This window comes from Danio rerio, chromosome 8 (genome assembly GCF_049306965.1).
Source record: "Danio rerio strain Tuebingen ecotype United States chromosome 8, GRCz12tu, whole genome shotgun sequence".
In the NCBI taxonomy this organism is placed as follows: Eukaryota; Metazoa; Chordata; class Actinopteri; order Cypriniformes; family Danionidae; genus Danio; species Danio rerio.
In genome coordinates, this window is record NC_133183.1 from 63,975,001 (window position 1) to 63,989,733 (window position 14,733).

Below are 14,733 nucleotides of genomic sequence, written 5' to 3' on the forward strand. Positions count from 1 at the left end.
GTTCATTTGAGAGCGCACAAGAAGATCTGCGCTCGTGCAGCGTACATTTGAGGGGGCGTGCAAGAAGTTTTGTGCACGAGCAGACAAAATCGGCACGCAAGCTCAGAGATTCGCATGTTTGTAGGCTATTACATTAATGCAGTCTCCACTTCTAATACTGCGCTCACGATATTTGTCATTGAGTAAGCACCACAGGTAGATCTGTGTAAAAAAGACATGCCGCCACAGCTGGAAAACATCCTGGTTACTGTATAGTTACTATAGTAGCTTATAGTTACTGGATTGCGACCCGTTAGGGTAATCATTATATTAAAGACACAGCAATAGCGTCAGATGCAGCAGATTGATTTTATAACACCAGGTTAAACTTTCTGGCACATTTACAGCACTGACAAACATAACAAAATAAACTAAGAATAGATTCAGGTCTATTGTGTGTGCGCAATTGCATGCAAAGTTTCTGTGTTTATAACCACCTCAGAGGATATTGGGGGTCGCCCATCACTGGTATTGTCATTGTGGGGGGAAAAGTTTGGGAAACCCTGGTCTACAGAACCAACCATCATTATACAATGACTTGCCTAATTACCCTAACCTGCCTAGTTAACCTAATTAAATGTCACTGTAAGCTGAACACTAGTGTGTTGAAGAATATCTAGTCTAATATTATTTACTGTCATCATGACAACCAGAAAATAAATGAGTTATTAGAGATGAGTTATTAACACTGTTATGATTATTCATGTGTTGGAGAAATCTGCTCTCCGATACACAGAAATTGTGGTAAATGCACAAACGTCTTCAAAAACATGAGATTGCATCATGAGACCTCTTAATCACGGCGTGTGCATGTGATGGAGCACATCAGCGCTCAACAAGTTTGCGTTTGTTCCCGATTTTGCAGTTGATTATTTATGCCGGGATGTTTTGAAATTTGTCAGCAGATTTTGTAAGATCACTCAGAAAAACACCCCGGAGACTTTATTTCTTCAAGAGGATGAAAAATAACAAAATAAAAGCGGCTGGGTCAGTGTGTGTTTCTGTGTGGAGTTTGCATGTTCTCCCCGTGTTGGCGTGGGTTTCCTCCGGGTGCTCCGGTTTCACATGCACATGCACTATAGGGGAACTGATCAACTACACTGGCCGTGTGTGAATGAGTGTGATTGAGTGTGTATGGGTGTTTCCCAGTACTGTGTTGATGCTGGAAGGGCATCCACTACATTAAACAAATGCTGGAATAGTTGGCGGTTCATTCCACTGTGGCGACCTCTTTAGAATAAAATACTAAGCTAAAGAAAAGGATTGATTGAATGATCCCGTTAAACAAGCGATCTGTGCAATGGCTGAAATAATATAACGAGCCAACGCTGAAATCCCCAACACATGTCAGACACTTTCAGTAAACATAAACTCAACGTCAGCATCTTGTGTGTGGGATGTTTTGAATATATGCAAACACGGAAGAAGATCAGAAGCGTTCACACACTGTCTACACACACACACACACACACTTTTCTCCAGGATCAGGAAGTGCTGACTAACAGTCATACACCGGCTTTCTGACACATCTCATCATATCAGTCATGAGAGCTGCAAAAATATTCAGCTTTCATATCATCTCTGAGCCATTCATCGTCACTCCAGAGTCCAGTCCTGTCCAGATCTAAAAGTAAGACTAATATACTCTTGGCAGTTTTGCATCAACATTTCACGATCGTATTCTTCCATGGGTGAGCAGGAGCACTTCAGAACTGCAGAACACAATTACCCACTGTTTTCCATCACTATTCAACTTTGCAGGATCCAGAAGCTGCTGCCGACTTTTATTCCAGTATGATGGTGATGCATTATGGGGGTGGGGTTTATGTTTGAGCTCCGCCTCTCATCTTTCACTCACAGCAAACTAATGGTTGGAGGGGGCGTGGCTAAGCATAAGCATAGCATAGGGACTGCTATTCCATAGCAACTGTAGAATCACCACAACAGATCAATTACTGTAGTTGTCGTGTTACCATAGCAACTGTAGAATCACCACAGCTGATGAATTACTGTAGTTGTCGAGCAACTGTAGAATCGCCACAACTGATTAGTGTAGTTGTTGTATTACCAAAGCAACTGTAGTCACCACAGCTGATCAATTACTATAGTTGTTGTTACCATAGCAACTGTAGAATCGCCACCACTGTTTCGTGTAGTTGTCATGTTACCATTGCAACTGTAGAATCACCACAACAGATCAATTAGTTTAGTTGTTGTGTTACCATAGCAACTGTAGAATCACCACAACTGATTAGTGTAGTTGTCATGTTACCATAGCAACTGTAGAATCGCCACAACTGATTAGTGTAGTTGTTGTGTTACCATAGCAACTATAGTCACCACAACAGATCAATTAGTTTAGTTTTTGTGTTACCATAGCAACTGTAGAATCACCACAATAGATCAATTACTATAGCTGTTGTTGCCATAGCAACTGTAGAATCACCACAACTGATCAATTACTATAGTTGTCGTGTTACCATAGCAACTGTAGAATCGCCACAACTGATTAGTGTAGTTCTTGTGTTACCATAGCAACCGTAGAATCACCACAACAGATCAATTAGTTTTGTTGTGTTACCATAGCAACTGTAGAATCACAACAACAGATTAATTACTATAGTTGTTGTTGCCATAGCAACTGTAGAATCACAACAACAGATCAATTACTGTAGTTTTCTTGTTACCATAGCAACTGTAGAATCCCTACAGCAGATTAATTAACATAGTTGTTGTGTTACCATAGCAACTGTAGAATCGCCACAACAGATCAATTACTATATTAGTTGTTACCATAGAAACTGTAGAATCACTACAGCAGATTAATTAGTATAATTGTTGTTACCATAGCAACTGTAGAATCTCCACAACAGATTTAAATAAAAGAAAGTATTTTACTAAGGTTCAAAAACACTACAATAGTTAATATATTATTTTATAATAGTCAGTATTACTATAGGATGTATGTACTATTAGTATAGTATTTTGTGGGTGAAGCGTGCATGCATGGCGCTGGTGATGTTTTCAGCATGTGTGCATGTATGTCAAATAATGTGCAGGAAAAAATTCAACCAAAAAAAAAAAAAAACACTTAACTAAAAGAAATAACATTTAAAGTGGAAAAGGATCACATGTAATTGTGGGCAGGGAGAGCAGATTTGACAGGGCCCGACTACAGCTAAATTAAAAACAACCAACAACCTACATGACTCAGGTCAACATTTCAACACACAAAGCACTAAAAGCATGTTCTGAGGCATACACAAGGGTGGCACTTGAACGAAATTGTAGATGAAATCAAATATATGCACATGGAAATACCATGCTATCACCATCATTATACCACCACTGCACTTCAAATGGAACCACCATGCAGTCCAAATGCATAAACCTGAATAAATGTAAATATACCTATATATCTTGTGTGTGTATGTGTGTGTGTGTGTGTGTGTGTGTGTGTGTGTGTGTGTTGTATTATTATTAGCAGGCACGCACGACTGACTGCTCCTACAGAACAGTGATTTACTGCTAGCTGTGATAGTTCACAGGATGACTGTGGGGGGCAAGATGAATAGATAAATGCTCAATAAATCCATATAGCATGCAAATGCAGATGAATAATCAGACAAAAGAAGTAAACAGTGCGACAGCCATCTGTCCGCCGTGATGTGAGCGCGCCTCGGCCGGAGCGCGAGCACGAGCGTGGTGGGTGCGCGCATCAGATGGCGCTTACCTGTCGACAACATTAATGCTTCCGCCAGAACTTCACCGGTAAATCCACACGAAAACCAGAATTATCGCATCGGTACCGCGGCGTTTGGAGACTCTCATCCGAGAAGAAGCGCTAGTTCGGCTAGCAGCAGCAGTGGCGGCGGGTTCTCGGAGGACACGCCCACGCGCTGACGTCACCGCAGCCGCTTCCCACATCAGTTTTAGTGACACTGTACTGCAATAATACTATTTTTAATGTTAGCGTGAGGGTTTGTTTAGGGCTCAGGTAGGGTAAGTGTTTATTAAATGCTGTTTAATTGGTCATTTAATTATTATGAATAGCACTGGGATTAATTTCTGTGATGATTGGGTTCGGGTTAGGGGTAGAGGTTAATAAAATACTATTAATGGGTAATTTTATAATCAATAATATTAAATATTATAGCCTTCTTGCAACAAACCAAACCCATCCCGCAGTTTAAAAACCCTACTATGGCGAAGGATGGACCGTCTTTTTATTTCCGTGTTTCTCGGCACCGGAAGTCGTCACGTTTGGCTAAATTTAAAGCGCATGCAGTGAACGGCAGAGTTCAACACACACACACACACGAACACAAACATTGCATTAATATTTGCTCGATATGCTTCGCTTATAGATGTATAGAAACACCTCGTTTTTTTTTTTTTTTTGGCAAAGATTATATAACACAGAGCTTCAAAAATACATAAGTTTACTTAAAATCAAAATATTAAACACTTTCCAGGACTTATGATGCTGATGACCGTTAAAAGCGTCACAATCGCTGATCTCTGATAGAGTAACCGTGGTGTGAAGGGATCTTCTGAATATGAATGATGTGACGCTCCGTAATGGTTACCAAGCAACGACGATTGATATGATTGACATTCATGAGCGCATCCTTTTCCGTAGTGGACAGCTGTAGAATCACTACAGCTACCGAGAATCTTTGAATTAATGGGCCTTGTTTTAACGACTGCTATTTAGATGTAGGTTATGTAGAACCAGCGTGACACATCAATACACGACATAAGGTGAATTACTGACGCGAAGCGGAGCAGTGCGCATGCGCATGGGCAGATCTGCGCTCTATCACTACGGTCCTCGTTCGCCATCTTGTTGTCGTTCCATATGTTACACTTATCATCTCTGCAGATCTAATTCACATTAAAGACTTTACATATTATGATTAATAAAATGGCTTAATTTCTTTCTTTCTTTTCAGTTCAGTTCATCATACTTTCTGATTTTGTTTACCCTGATAATTTCAACAGCCGAGTGACGATCTTGATGTCAAAATGACAACAAAAGTGATTGTGTTCTGATTGCTAAGGTGTTCTGAGTAGTTGCTAGGCAGTTGCTAACATAAATTATGTTAAGCTTTTGTATGAATTAGCATGTTTCTAGCATGTTTCAAGTATAAACTATGTTGTATGAGCATGTTGCTAGTAAGTTTCAAGTATGGATTAGTACAGGGGTCACCAAACTTGTTCCTGGAGGGCCGGTGTCCTGCAGATTTTAACTCCAACCCTAATCAAACACACCTGAACAAGCTAATCAAGGTCTTACTTGGTATACTTGAAACATCCAGGCAGGTGTGTTGAGGCAAGTTGGAGCTAAACCCTGCAGGGACACCGGCCCTCCAGGACCGAGATTGGTGACCCCTGGATTAGTATGTCCAATGTAAAGTCAATGGCAGTTTTTTTTTACAATGGAAGTCTATGGTCGCTAGGGTGTGGCTAGTTGAAAGGTCATCAGTGATTGGAATTGGTAGTCTGAGTTAAATGAGCCCAACCTTAAGTCTGTAAGTCTGGCTAAAGTTATGAAGTTACAAAATTTGGTCCAATGTTAAGTCAATGGGACTTTTCTGAATGTTCTGGCTCAGTTTTGGGAAAACCGTCAGTCGGATCAGTTGGAAAAGATATAGCAGCTTAATTCAGTATAGTTTGGAGGTCTGGAGTTAGTTTGGGGGTTGTAGTATGAACGGTCTAGGAGTAGATGTGTTCTTAAAATAGTCTAAGAATACGGAAGAATGTTGTGTAGTATAGTAGGATGTTTGCTTTCTCAAGCCACCATAATTACTTTAATGAATGCATTAATGATCAGCTCAATTATATTTTGCTTTCATGTGCATTTGTCCCTCTGTGTTCTGTTACAGGTTTATGTATTGTTATTTTCTTTTATATTTTGTAGATTTATAAAATGCACAAAGCTCATGAATACACACTCAAACAAACAAGACTATTGTGCTATGCTAATGAGGGAGAGATCATCACTAATAAAACCAGCACCAGGGCTGGAAAAGTTGCAGAAGAACAAGAAAAACACTTACATTGGTAAATGATTTATTTTGGGAAAAAGAGTCCTGTACCGCATTCTGTCTATCATTTAAGATCCAGCTGAGGAGCATCGATTTTATTTGACTAAAGATTTCTTGTGGATTGAGCAGTCTGGAGGGTCGTTCATTTGGCAAAAAAATATAAACAAAAGTCAATTGAAAACGTCATACAAAGTCAATGGCACTAGAACTAAACAATGACTTAATTTAATGCCAAAGCTACTCAAATAGAACAGCAACCGTTGACCACACCAAGAGCTTGTGCTTCAGTTCTGACGGATTTCATAGTTTTTATAAAACAAAATCATACAATCAAATCCAATTACAAAATAATCATCTCTACTCAGAACGGCCCTTAGGTTATCTGAAACGCTGATTCATCCACTAGTAAACTATATATATATATCATTTCTTCATTCACAGACTGCTCTGTTTTTACAACACTGATGTCCTGGACAGCCTATGCACTTTACACTGCAGGAAATGTTTTTCTTACTCTGTTTTTGTCTTGTTTCTAGTCCAAACATCTCAAAACTCTTAAATCAAGAAGCATTTTCTAGACAAGCACTGAATATTGTGTTGATTTAAGAAATATCGAGTCAAAATGAAGAGAGTTTCTCATGAAAACAAGCAAAATAATCTTTTTTAAAAGTTACTATTATTATTTATTTCTATTTATATTATTTATTTGGCTTGTTTTATTGAAAGACTCTCTTCATTTGGAGTGTTTTATCTTTCTAAACTCAACACAAACATTTGTGCGTCTTGTTGTTAGTCTAAATATCTACAAAAGCTCAAATCAAGACCAAAGCTCAGAGTAGGAGAAGCTTTTAATTCTCCCCTCGTAACGTTCTGCAGTGCAGTAGCTGCTCACTCCCCCCAAAAAACAAAACAAATCCACAACAACAAATGAACGTCTTTCCACTTTAAATTAGCTCTGCTATAAATACAAAAGTAACTCATTTAAAACAAATAAAAGAAATTCACAATAACGGCAGGCTGCCCTGCGGAGCCAAGATAATCCCGAACACGTAGAACAGTCCCATCAGCAGGTTGAGCTTGGCTGTTTTCTGCGGGATTTTGGCGTAACACCGGCACCGGAACTGCCTCTCCAGTGGAAACGCCATGGGCAGCGTTAACAGCGGCAGCGCCATGCTAATGGTGTAGCGCGTGGCGAGGATGCAGAAGAGCAGGTAGGGCACAAACAGCAGCAGGTTGTAGATGACGTATGAGAGCGTGGGTCCCAGCAGGATGGCCAGGGTCACGATGCCCGCCTGCTTGTCTGAGTCCATGTCCCGCGTGTTGTTGCTGTGCAGGATGGCTTCAGTGTTTAGCGCTAGCGGCACGGCGTACACTAGCGGCAGCACCGACAGGTATCCCACCTGAACCGCATGAGCAAACATCACCGCTAGTGGCCCGAAGGTGATGAGGATCACCACGTCTCCCAGAGCCACATACTTCAGCCCGATTCCTGCACAGAGATAGATCACACACACACACACACACACACACACACACACACACACACACACACACACACACACACACACATTTTAATGGCGTTTCTGCTCAAAATAGTTCGTCTTCCTGTGCAAATATTTATATTTTCATTTATTATTATTATTAATATTTTTAGGGGGTTTTCACCTTTAATTTGGATAGTGTGCTCTCCAGACATGTTGAATTCCTCCTCAGACATTTGCAATGTTTCTAAATTGCATTGCTTCTTACCAATTTTTAACATCAGTTTCATCTATAATATTCAGTAAAGCTGCGTCTGACTAGAGTTGGGCGATGTCGACCAATATGGCATCATACGATGTCTAACATGGAACATTATGATGGACGATGACATGGTCATCATCATCATAGGCGGCGGTGAATTCATTATGAATAAATCATTTATTCATTATGACTTAATTATTTGTAGCCTGCCGTTTTAACTACCTAACCTACATGCTCATTGTTTAACCCATAACCAAATTTTGGTTGCACACATGATGACTCGTGAACAGGCAGAGTGATCTGTGCCGCTATAATGGCGTCCACAATCTTGGTTGGTAAAAAAGGTGCACAACCAACAGGAAACCACCAGCAGTGTCTTAAATAGGAGACAAGTGTTAAATATTAAATATCCTTTATTTAATGCCCACAAATACGTATGCGTGACTGTCATCACGGGACAGTGTGGAGGAGAGAGAGAGGGAGGGAGAGGTGAGGTGGCGAGTCACGCACCAAGTGACCTGCAGTTTGGCAGTATTTCCAGTTTCGACCGAACGAGAAGGGAGACGTGGAAATATGAACTAGAGGATGAATTTCCGTATAAAGCGCGGGAGCGGTCGGTACCTCTAGTTTAATTTGAAAGGGAGCGGGTGCGTGCTCGCTCGCTCAGGAGCGATATTGTTAGATCGGTGCTGCGGTGCTGTGCGTCGCTTGGTTCTCTCTCTCTCTCTCTCTCTGTGCGTGCGTGTGTGTGTGTGTGTGTGTGTGTGTGTGTGTATGACCGTGAACCTAAGGTGGCATATCCGGTCTTCAGTTTCTGAATGGTTTAGGCACAAGCTAACAGTTTGGTGACGCGGTCTGAGCCTTACATCATCATTTTTTTTATTATGCACGGTAATACCGGTGTAAAATATGGAGGAGGTTTGACGGTATTAAAATTTGGATACCGCCCAAGCCTACTAAGTACAAGCGTGAAGGCGAAAGATTAAACCAGTCTACTGACCCGCTGACTGCCTGGACCAGCTGTCGAGCGCAAAACAGTGCGCGTGTGTGTGGTCACGTGATGTGCATTTCCAGCAGTAGTGTGGAAGGAAGGAGGGCTGCTTAGAAAAGCTAGATGAAACGCCAGAGTGGATGTGGATTGTTTTCGTTCTCTAATGCCATTTAAAAGCTAAGACCTATTGGTGTAAACGGGGCCTGAGTGTGTGTTTTTCGCGAGTGAATTTGTAACGGGGGCGGGGCGGAGGATCGCAATGCCGGCTCAGCATCATGGTGTCTGTCAGCCATCAGCGATGGCATCGTCTATCGGCCCAACCCTACTTCTGACCATCACATGTCCACACGAAACAGTTATTATGCTGTGTTTACACCAGACGCGGCACGCGCATCAAGCGCGAGTGATTTACATGTTAAGTCAATGCAAATGCTCTGATCAGCGCACGCCTAATTAACATTCAAATAAATCAATGTAAACCACAGCCGACCCTGTTCCTGAAGCCACACCTACAGTACATGTTCAACCACTCCCTGATCAAACACACCTGAATCAACTCATCAGAACATCCCCCAAAGCCTGGGTCAGATAAGGGAGACCTCCAGAATATGCACTGTTGGCGTGCCGAAAAGAACAGGGCTGGGAAATGCTGACCTACACATTCCAGTTAATCAATAAAAATCGCTTTAAGAGCCCCGAGTGGAGTTAAAGGAAGCCAATCGGTATATTCACCTCCGGTGTAGAGAAACGAGCTGGACAGTCCTCCAAAATAAATGAGCGCCAGATGCTCCAGTTTGAGGCTGGACAGGAAGTAGAGCAGCGTGGCGCACAGACATCCTGCAGAGTACAGCACCGCTCCAAACATCACCACGTCCTGCGGCTTCAGGATCTGGTCCACCAGCGTGCGGTCGTCACTCTTCTTATGGTCGATTCCCTTGGAGAAGTCGTAGTAGGTGTTGACCAGGTTTCCGGCTCCGTGGACCAGCAGCACGGCCACCGCGCACACCAGCAGCAGCAGCAGGTCCACCGAGCCCTCCAGCTTGTAGGCCAGAGCGCTGCCCAGAGCCACGGGCGTGAGAGACGCGCTGAAGCTCCACGGCCGCAGAGCCAGAACATACGCAGCACACTTACTCTGCAGATCCAGCGCCATGCGGCCCGCGCGGGACAGACGGCTGCAGGGGACACGCACCGACGATCCTGAAGCTCCATTCAGGCCATTGGAGCCCGAAAGCGCAGCCGGCTTCATCTCCTGCATCCAGGAGCGCTTCAGAGACCAGAGCTGCCGATCACAACACACACAGGCTTATTTTTGTGAACTGTGGGGACATTACATAGTTTTCAGGTCAATATTATTATAGCAATTGATCTGTTGCTGTGATTCTACAGTTGCTATGGTAACAACAACTATAGTAATTGATCTGTTGTGGTGATTCTACAGTTGCTATGGTAACAACAACTATAGTAATTGATCTGTTGTGGTGATTCTACAGTTGCTATGGTAACAACAACTATAGTAATTGATCTGTTGTGATTTTACAGTTGCTATGGTAACAGCAACTAAACTAATTGATCTGTTGTGGTGATTCTACAGTTGCTATGGTAACACAACAACTATAGTAATTAATCTGTTGTGGGGATTCTACAGTTGCTATGGTAACAGCAACTAAACTAATTGATCTGTTGTGGTGATTCTACAGTTGCTATGGTAACAACAACTATAGTAATTGATCTGTTGTGGTGATTCTACAGTTGCTATGGTAACACAACAACTATAGTGATTGATCTGTTGTGGTGATTCTACAGTTGCTATGGTAACACAACAACTATAGTAATTGATCTGTTGTGGTGATTCTACAGTTGCTATGGTAACACAACAACTATAGTAATTAATCTCTTGTGATCCTACAGTTGCTATGGTAACACAACAACTAAACTAATTGATCTGTTGTGGTGATTCTACAGTTGCTATGGTAACAACAACTATAGTAATTGATCTGTTGTGGTGATTCTACAGTTGCTATGGTAACAACAACTATAGTAATTGATCTGTTGTGGTGATTCTACAGTTGCTATGGTAACAACAACTATAGTAATTGATCTGTTGTGATTTTACAGTTGCTATGGTAACAGCAACTAAACTAATTGATCTGTTGTGGTGATTCTACAGTTGCTATGGTAACACAACAACTATAGTAATTAATCTGTTGTGGGGATTCTACAGTTGCTATGGTAACAGCAACTAAACTAATTGATCTGTTGTGGTGATTCTACAGTTGCTATGGTAACAACAACTATAGTAATTGATCTGTTGTGGTGATTCTACAGTTGCTATGGTAACACAACAACTATAGTAATTGATCTGTTGTGGTGATTCTACAGTTGCTATGGTAACACAACAACTATAGTAATTAATCTCTTGTGATTCTACAGTTGCTATGGTAACACAACAACTAAACTAATTGATCTGTTGTGGTGATTCTACAGTTGCTATGGTAACAACAACTATAGTAATTGATCTGTTGTGGTGATTCTACAGTTGCTATGGTAACACAACAACTAAACTAATTGATCTGTTGTGGTGATTCTACAGTTGCTATGGTAACAACAACTATAGTAATTGATCTGTTGTGGTGATTCTACAGTTGCTATGGTAACACAACAACTATAGTAATTAATCTGTTGTAATTCTACAGTTGCTATGGTAACACAACTAAACTAATTGATCTGTTGTGATTCTACAGTTGCTATGGTAACACAACAACTAAACTAATTGATCTGTTGTGGCAATTCTGCAGTTGCTATGGTAACACATAGCACCTTTAGAAAAATGTTTTCTGAGAAAAGTGGTGACGTGTTCTTTACTTATTTCCTCGTTGTATTTATACATTCTGTCCCTCTTCCTCAACCCTATCCCTGAACCCACTGTGCGCAGATTTACTTTATTAAAAAGGAAAAAGCTCATGCTGTGATTTATAAGCATTGAGGAAAATGGAGATCTCAGCAATGTACCTTGTTGTGAAAAACTGTCATACCCATTACATTGTACACATTAGGGCTGCACAATACTGGAACAATCTGATACTGCCATGTTTTATTTTTCTCTGATAAATATTGCGACAAATACAGTTTCACAAGCTAGCTGAATAGCACTATTTGACAGTATTCTGGTACAGAAATTAAACAATCACAATGCAAAAAAGGCTTTTCTTACTTTGTTTCGTCTCGTTTCCAGTCCAAAAATCAAAAGATTGTTAGAGCAGGTGAAAAAGATTCTTTTGTTTTTAAATTCAGATGAAATAAGGCAAAACTTAAAAGTTTTTCCTTAAAACAAGCTCAATCATATAAAACATTTTAGAATGAAACTTATTTCTTCACCTGCTTGTGCTAAATGTAATGCTGGGGTGATGATTGGTAGCTTTTTCATGTTTTCTGGGAAATTCGTCTCAAAATCTACAATTTTTGAGTTAAGACCTGTACAGGGGTGAGGGCAGGCGATAATAAAATACAATTTTATTAGTAATTGAATAGATAATATGAGTAATACTTTGTATTATTACTGTTTTACATTACTGTGAGGGTTTAGGGTAGGGATAGACGTCAATAACACACAATTAATGTGTAATTAAATAAATAATGAGTAATACTCTGTATTATTACTGTTTTTACATTACTGTGAGGGTTCAGGGCAGGCGTAAATGTTAATAACACACAATTAATGTGTAATTTAATAAATAACATGAATAATACTCTGTAATATTACTGTTTTTACATTACTGTGAGGGTTTAGGGCAGGCGTAAATGTTAATAACACAATTAATGTGTAATTTAATAAATAATATTAAGGAAGTTGGAGCTCGACTATGCAGGACACCGACCCTCCAGGACTGAGTTTGGACACCCCTGCCTTAAGATATAGGTGACAACAAACTACCTTTTCTTTCTGTTTGATCTGTTTTACAATTATCTTATTAGGCACTATGTACTTCTCTGACATTATGTATATAGCTGCTGTTTTTCCACCCTTTTATACTCATTTACAGGTTTCTGTAAGCGTATATATATATATATATATATATATATATATATGTACATGTGTGTTTGTTGGTGTGTACATATAGATAATTTGTCATTTTTTCATTTTGTTTCATGCTATTAACTATGCTATACACATTATTATTATTTTTTTTATTTGCTTGTTTATTTTACAGGGACAATACACTTGACATTGTTATACAAAGATGACCGATGTTGTGTACATAGGGCATATAGCATAAAGCTAATTTGCAGCCCTCGTCCCTGGTTAGGCTTTACATTATAAAAAAGGGAAAAAAAATAATAATAATGATAATAATAATAATAATAATAATAATGAAAACCAGCAAGAATAAAACACAATACAGCAAACATGTACAACATGTACAATAACCAAGTCAATGTTAAGGAATTCTGCTATTAATATTGTTGATAACCATGTTTAGGTTTAAGTAAAAAACAACAAGCTCAAGTTTCTGCCAATGGGGCGAGCAAAATAATCTTGTTTTCACTTTGAAATGTAGACAAGCAAAATAATCTACATTTCATTTTGAAATCACATACATTTTCTACCCCATTGTCAAATTATTTAGCTTGTTTTAAGGAGAAACTCTCTTAATTTTGCCTCATTATTTCTGAAAACAACACTATATTAAGTGCTTCTCTAGAAAATGCTTCTGGATTTAAGAGTTTTGGGAAATTTGGACTAGAAACAAGACAAAAACTCTCAGCAAGAGAAGCATTTATGTATTGATTATGATTAAAATAATAATAATAAAATCATGATGATGATGATAATGCTGAATTAGGATCTTCACACAGTGGTTATAGCTCAGGTGTGTGTGTGAGGTGTTCTTCAGGTATGAGCCCACCTGTTGATCACTATATTGTCGCTATATCATCAATATCTGACTTATATCATGAGTATATTCCCTATATCGTGTGTCATCAATAACAAGGCTAATTGTGCTGAGCGTCTGCTAAAGGCTAGCGCTAGTCAGAGAGATTATCCGAGATTATGGAGGATCATCATCATCATACCTGCTCCACACGCGCTTCAGCCGAGCACACACTCACTGCAGCACTGATACACCGTCATCTTCATCATCTTCATCATCTTTATCTTCATTATTAATCGCAGAGAAGACACGGACAGCAGAAAGACTCACGACTTTAACAACATTCACTGACACACAGCGCCATTTTCGTCCAGCACTTCAGTGTGCAACCGCACATCCGGCCCGGGTGGAAACAAGACCTGTATTCTGGATAGTCTAGAAGGGATACAGCTGTGGATACTGGATAGCATCGATTTTTGACACTGTACAACAATTATTACTGTTTTTACATTTCTGTGAGGGTTGGGGTGGGGGCAGGTGTTAACAAAATAAAATTTAATTAGTAATTTAATAGATAATATGAATAATAATTACTGTTTTTACATTACTGTGGGGGTTTATGTTTGAGATAGACGTCAATAACACACAATTAATGTGTAATTTATTAAATAATATGAGTATTACTCTATAACCTTGTTGAATGGGGGGTCATATGGGCCCCTAATAATATCTCTGGGAGCCCCAAAACTACATGGGCGAGAAGGGTCTGGCTGCATAATCAGTGCAGATGCAATCTGAGCTGCATGCAATGCTTTTTAATGTGCTCACCTAACCCCACCGCTAACCCAGCCTGATCTCACGAGAAAATGTAAGTATTTTACGTTTTGGCAGTTTAGTGGCTAATTTGTACGAATTCATACGAGTTCAGTCGTGAGAAAATGTACGATTTTAAAAAGGAAGCGTGGCACCTAACCCCACCCCTAAACCCAACTGTCATTGGGGGATACGCAAATCGTACAAAAATGTACGAATTAGATCG

The 14,733-nt window shown here is 40.0% G+C and overlaps 2 protein-coding genes across 3 annotated transcripts in view; both read right to left on the bottom strand.

Annotated features, from left to right (window-relative positions):
* The window catches only part of mib2 (MIB E3 ubiquitin protein ligase 2), a 57,514-nt gene extending 53,594 nt beyond the window's left edge, over positions 1 to 3,920 (bottom strand). Inside the window, exon 1 of one of the 2 annotated variants that reach the window (XM_073909599.1) lies at positions 3,773 to 3,920. In XM_073909599.1, coding sequence (XP_073765700.1) covers positions 3,773 to 3,785 — 13 coding nt within the window. In that variant the 5' untranslated portion in view covers positions 3,786 to 3,920. 2 annotated transcript variants of the gene reach the window in all.
* A 2,177-nt stretch (positions 3,921 to 6,097) lies between these two features.
* ubiad1 (UbiA prenyltransferase domain containing 1) lies at positions 6,098 to 14,100 on the bottom strand. The gene is made up of 3 exons (NM_001199726.3): positions 13,897 to 14,100; positions 9,556 to 10,102; positions 6,098 to 7,578 (listed from the first exon to the last, which is right to left on the bottom strand). The coding sequence occupies exons 2-3, from the start codon at positions 10,076 to 10,078 to the stop codon at positions 7,091 to 7,093; spliced, it is 1,011 nt and encodes a 336-aa protein (NP_001186655.1). The 5' UTR covers positions 10,079 to 10,102; positions 13,897 to 14,100; the 3' UTR covers positions 6,098 to 7,090.
* Positions 14,101 to 14,733: the final 633 nt, after the last annotated feature.

What these genes read in the sequence shown, in the direction of transcription:
- ubiad1 (NM_001199726.3), bottom strand. Translation starts at nt 10,078, where the DNA reads ATGCAGGAGATGAAGCCGGCTGCGCTTTCGGGCTCCAATGGCCTGAAT. An exon ending in CTCGTTTCTCTACACCGGAG is followed by an intron (nt 7,579 to 9,555) that starts GTGAATATACCG and finishes ATCTCTGTGCAG; the next exon opens with GAATCGGGCTGAAGTATGTG.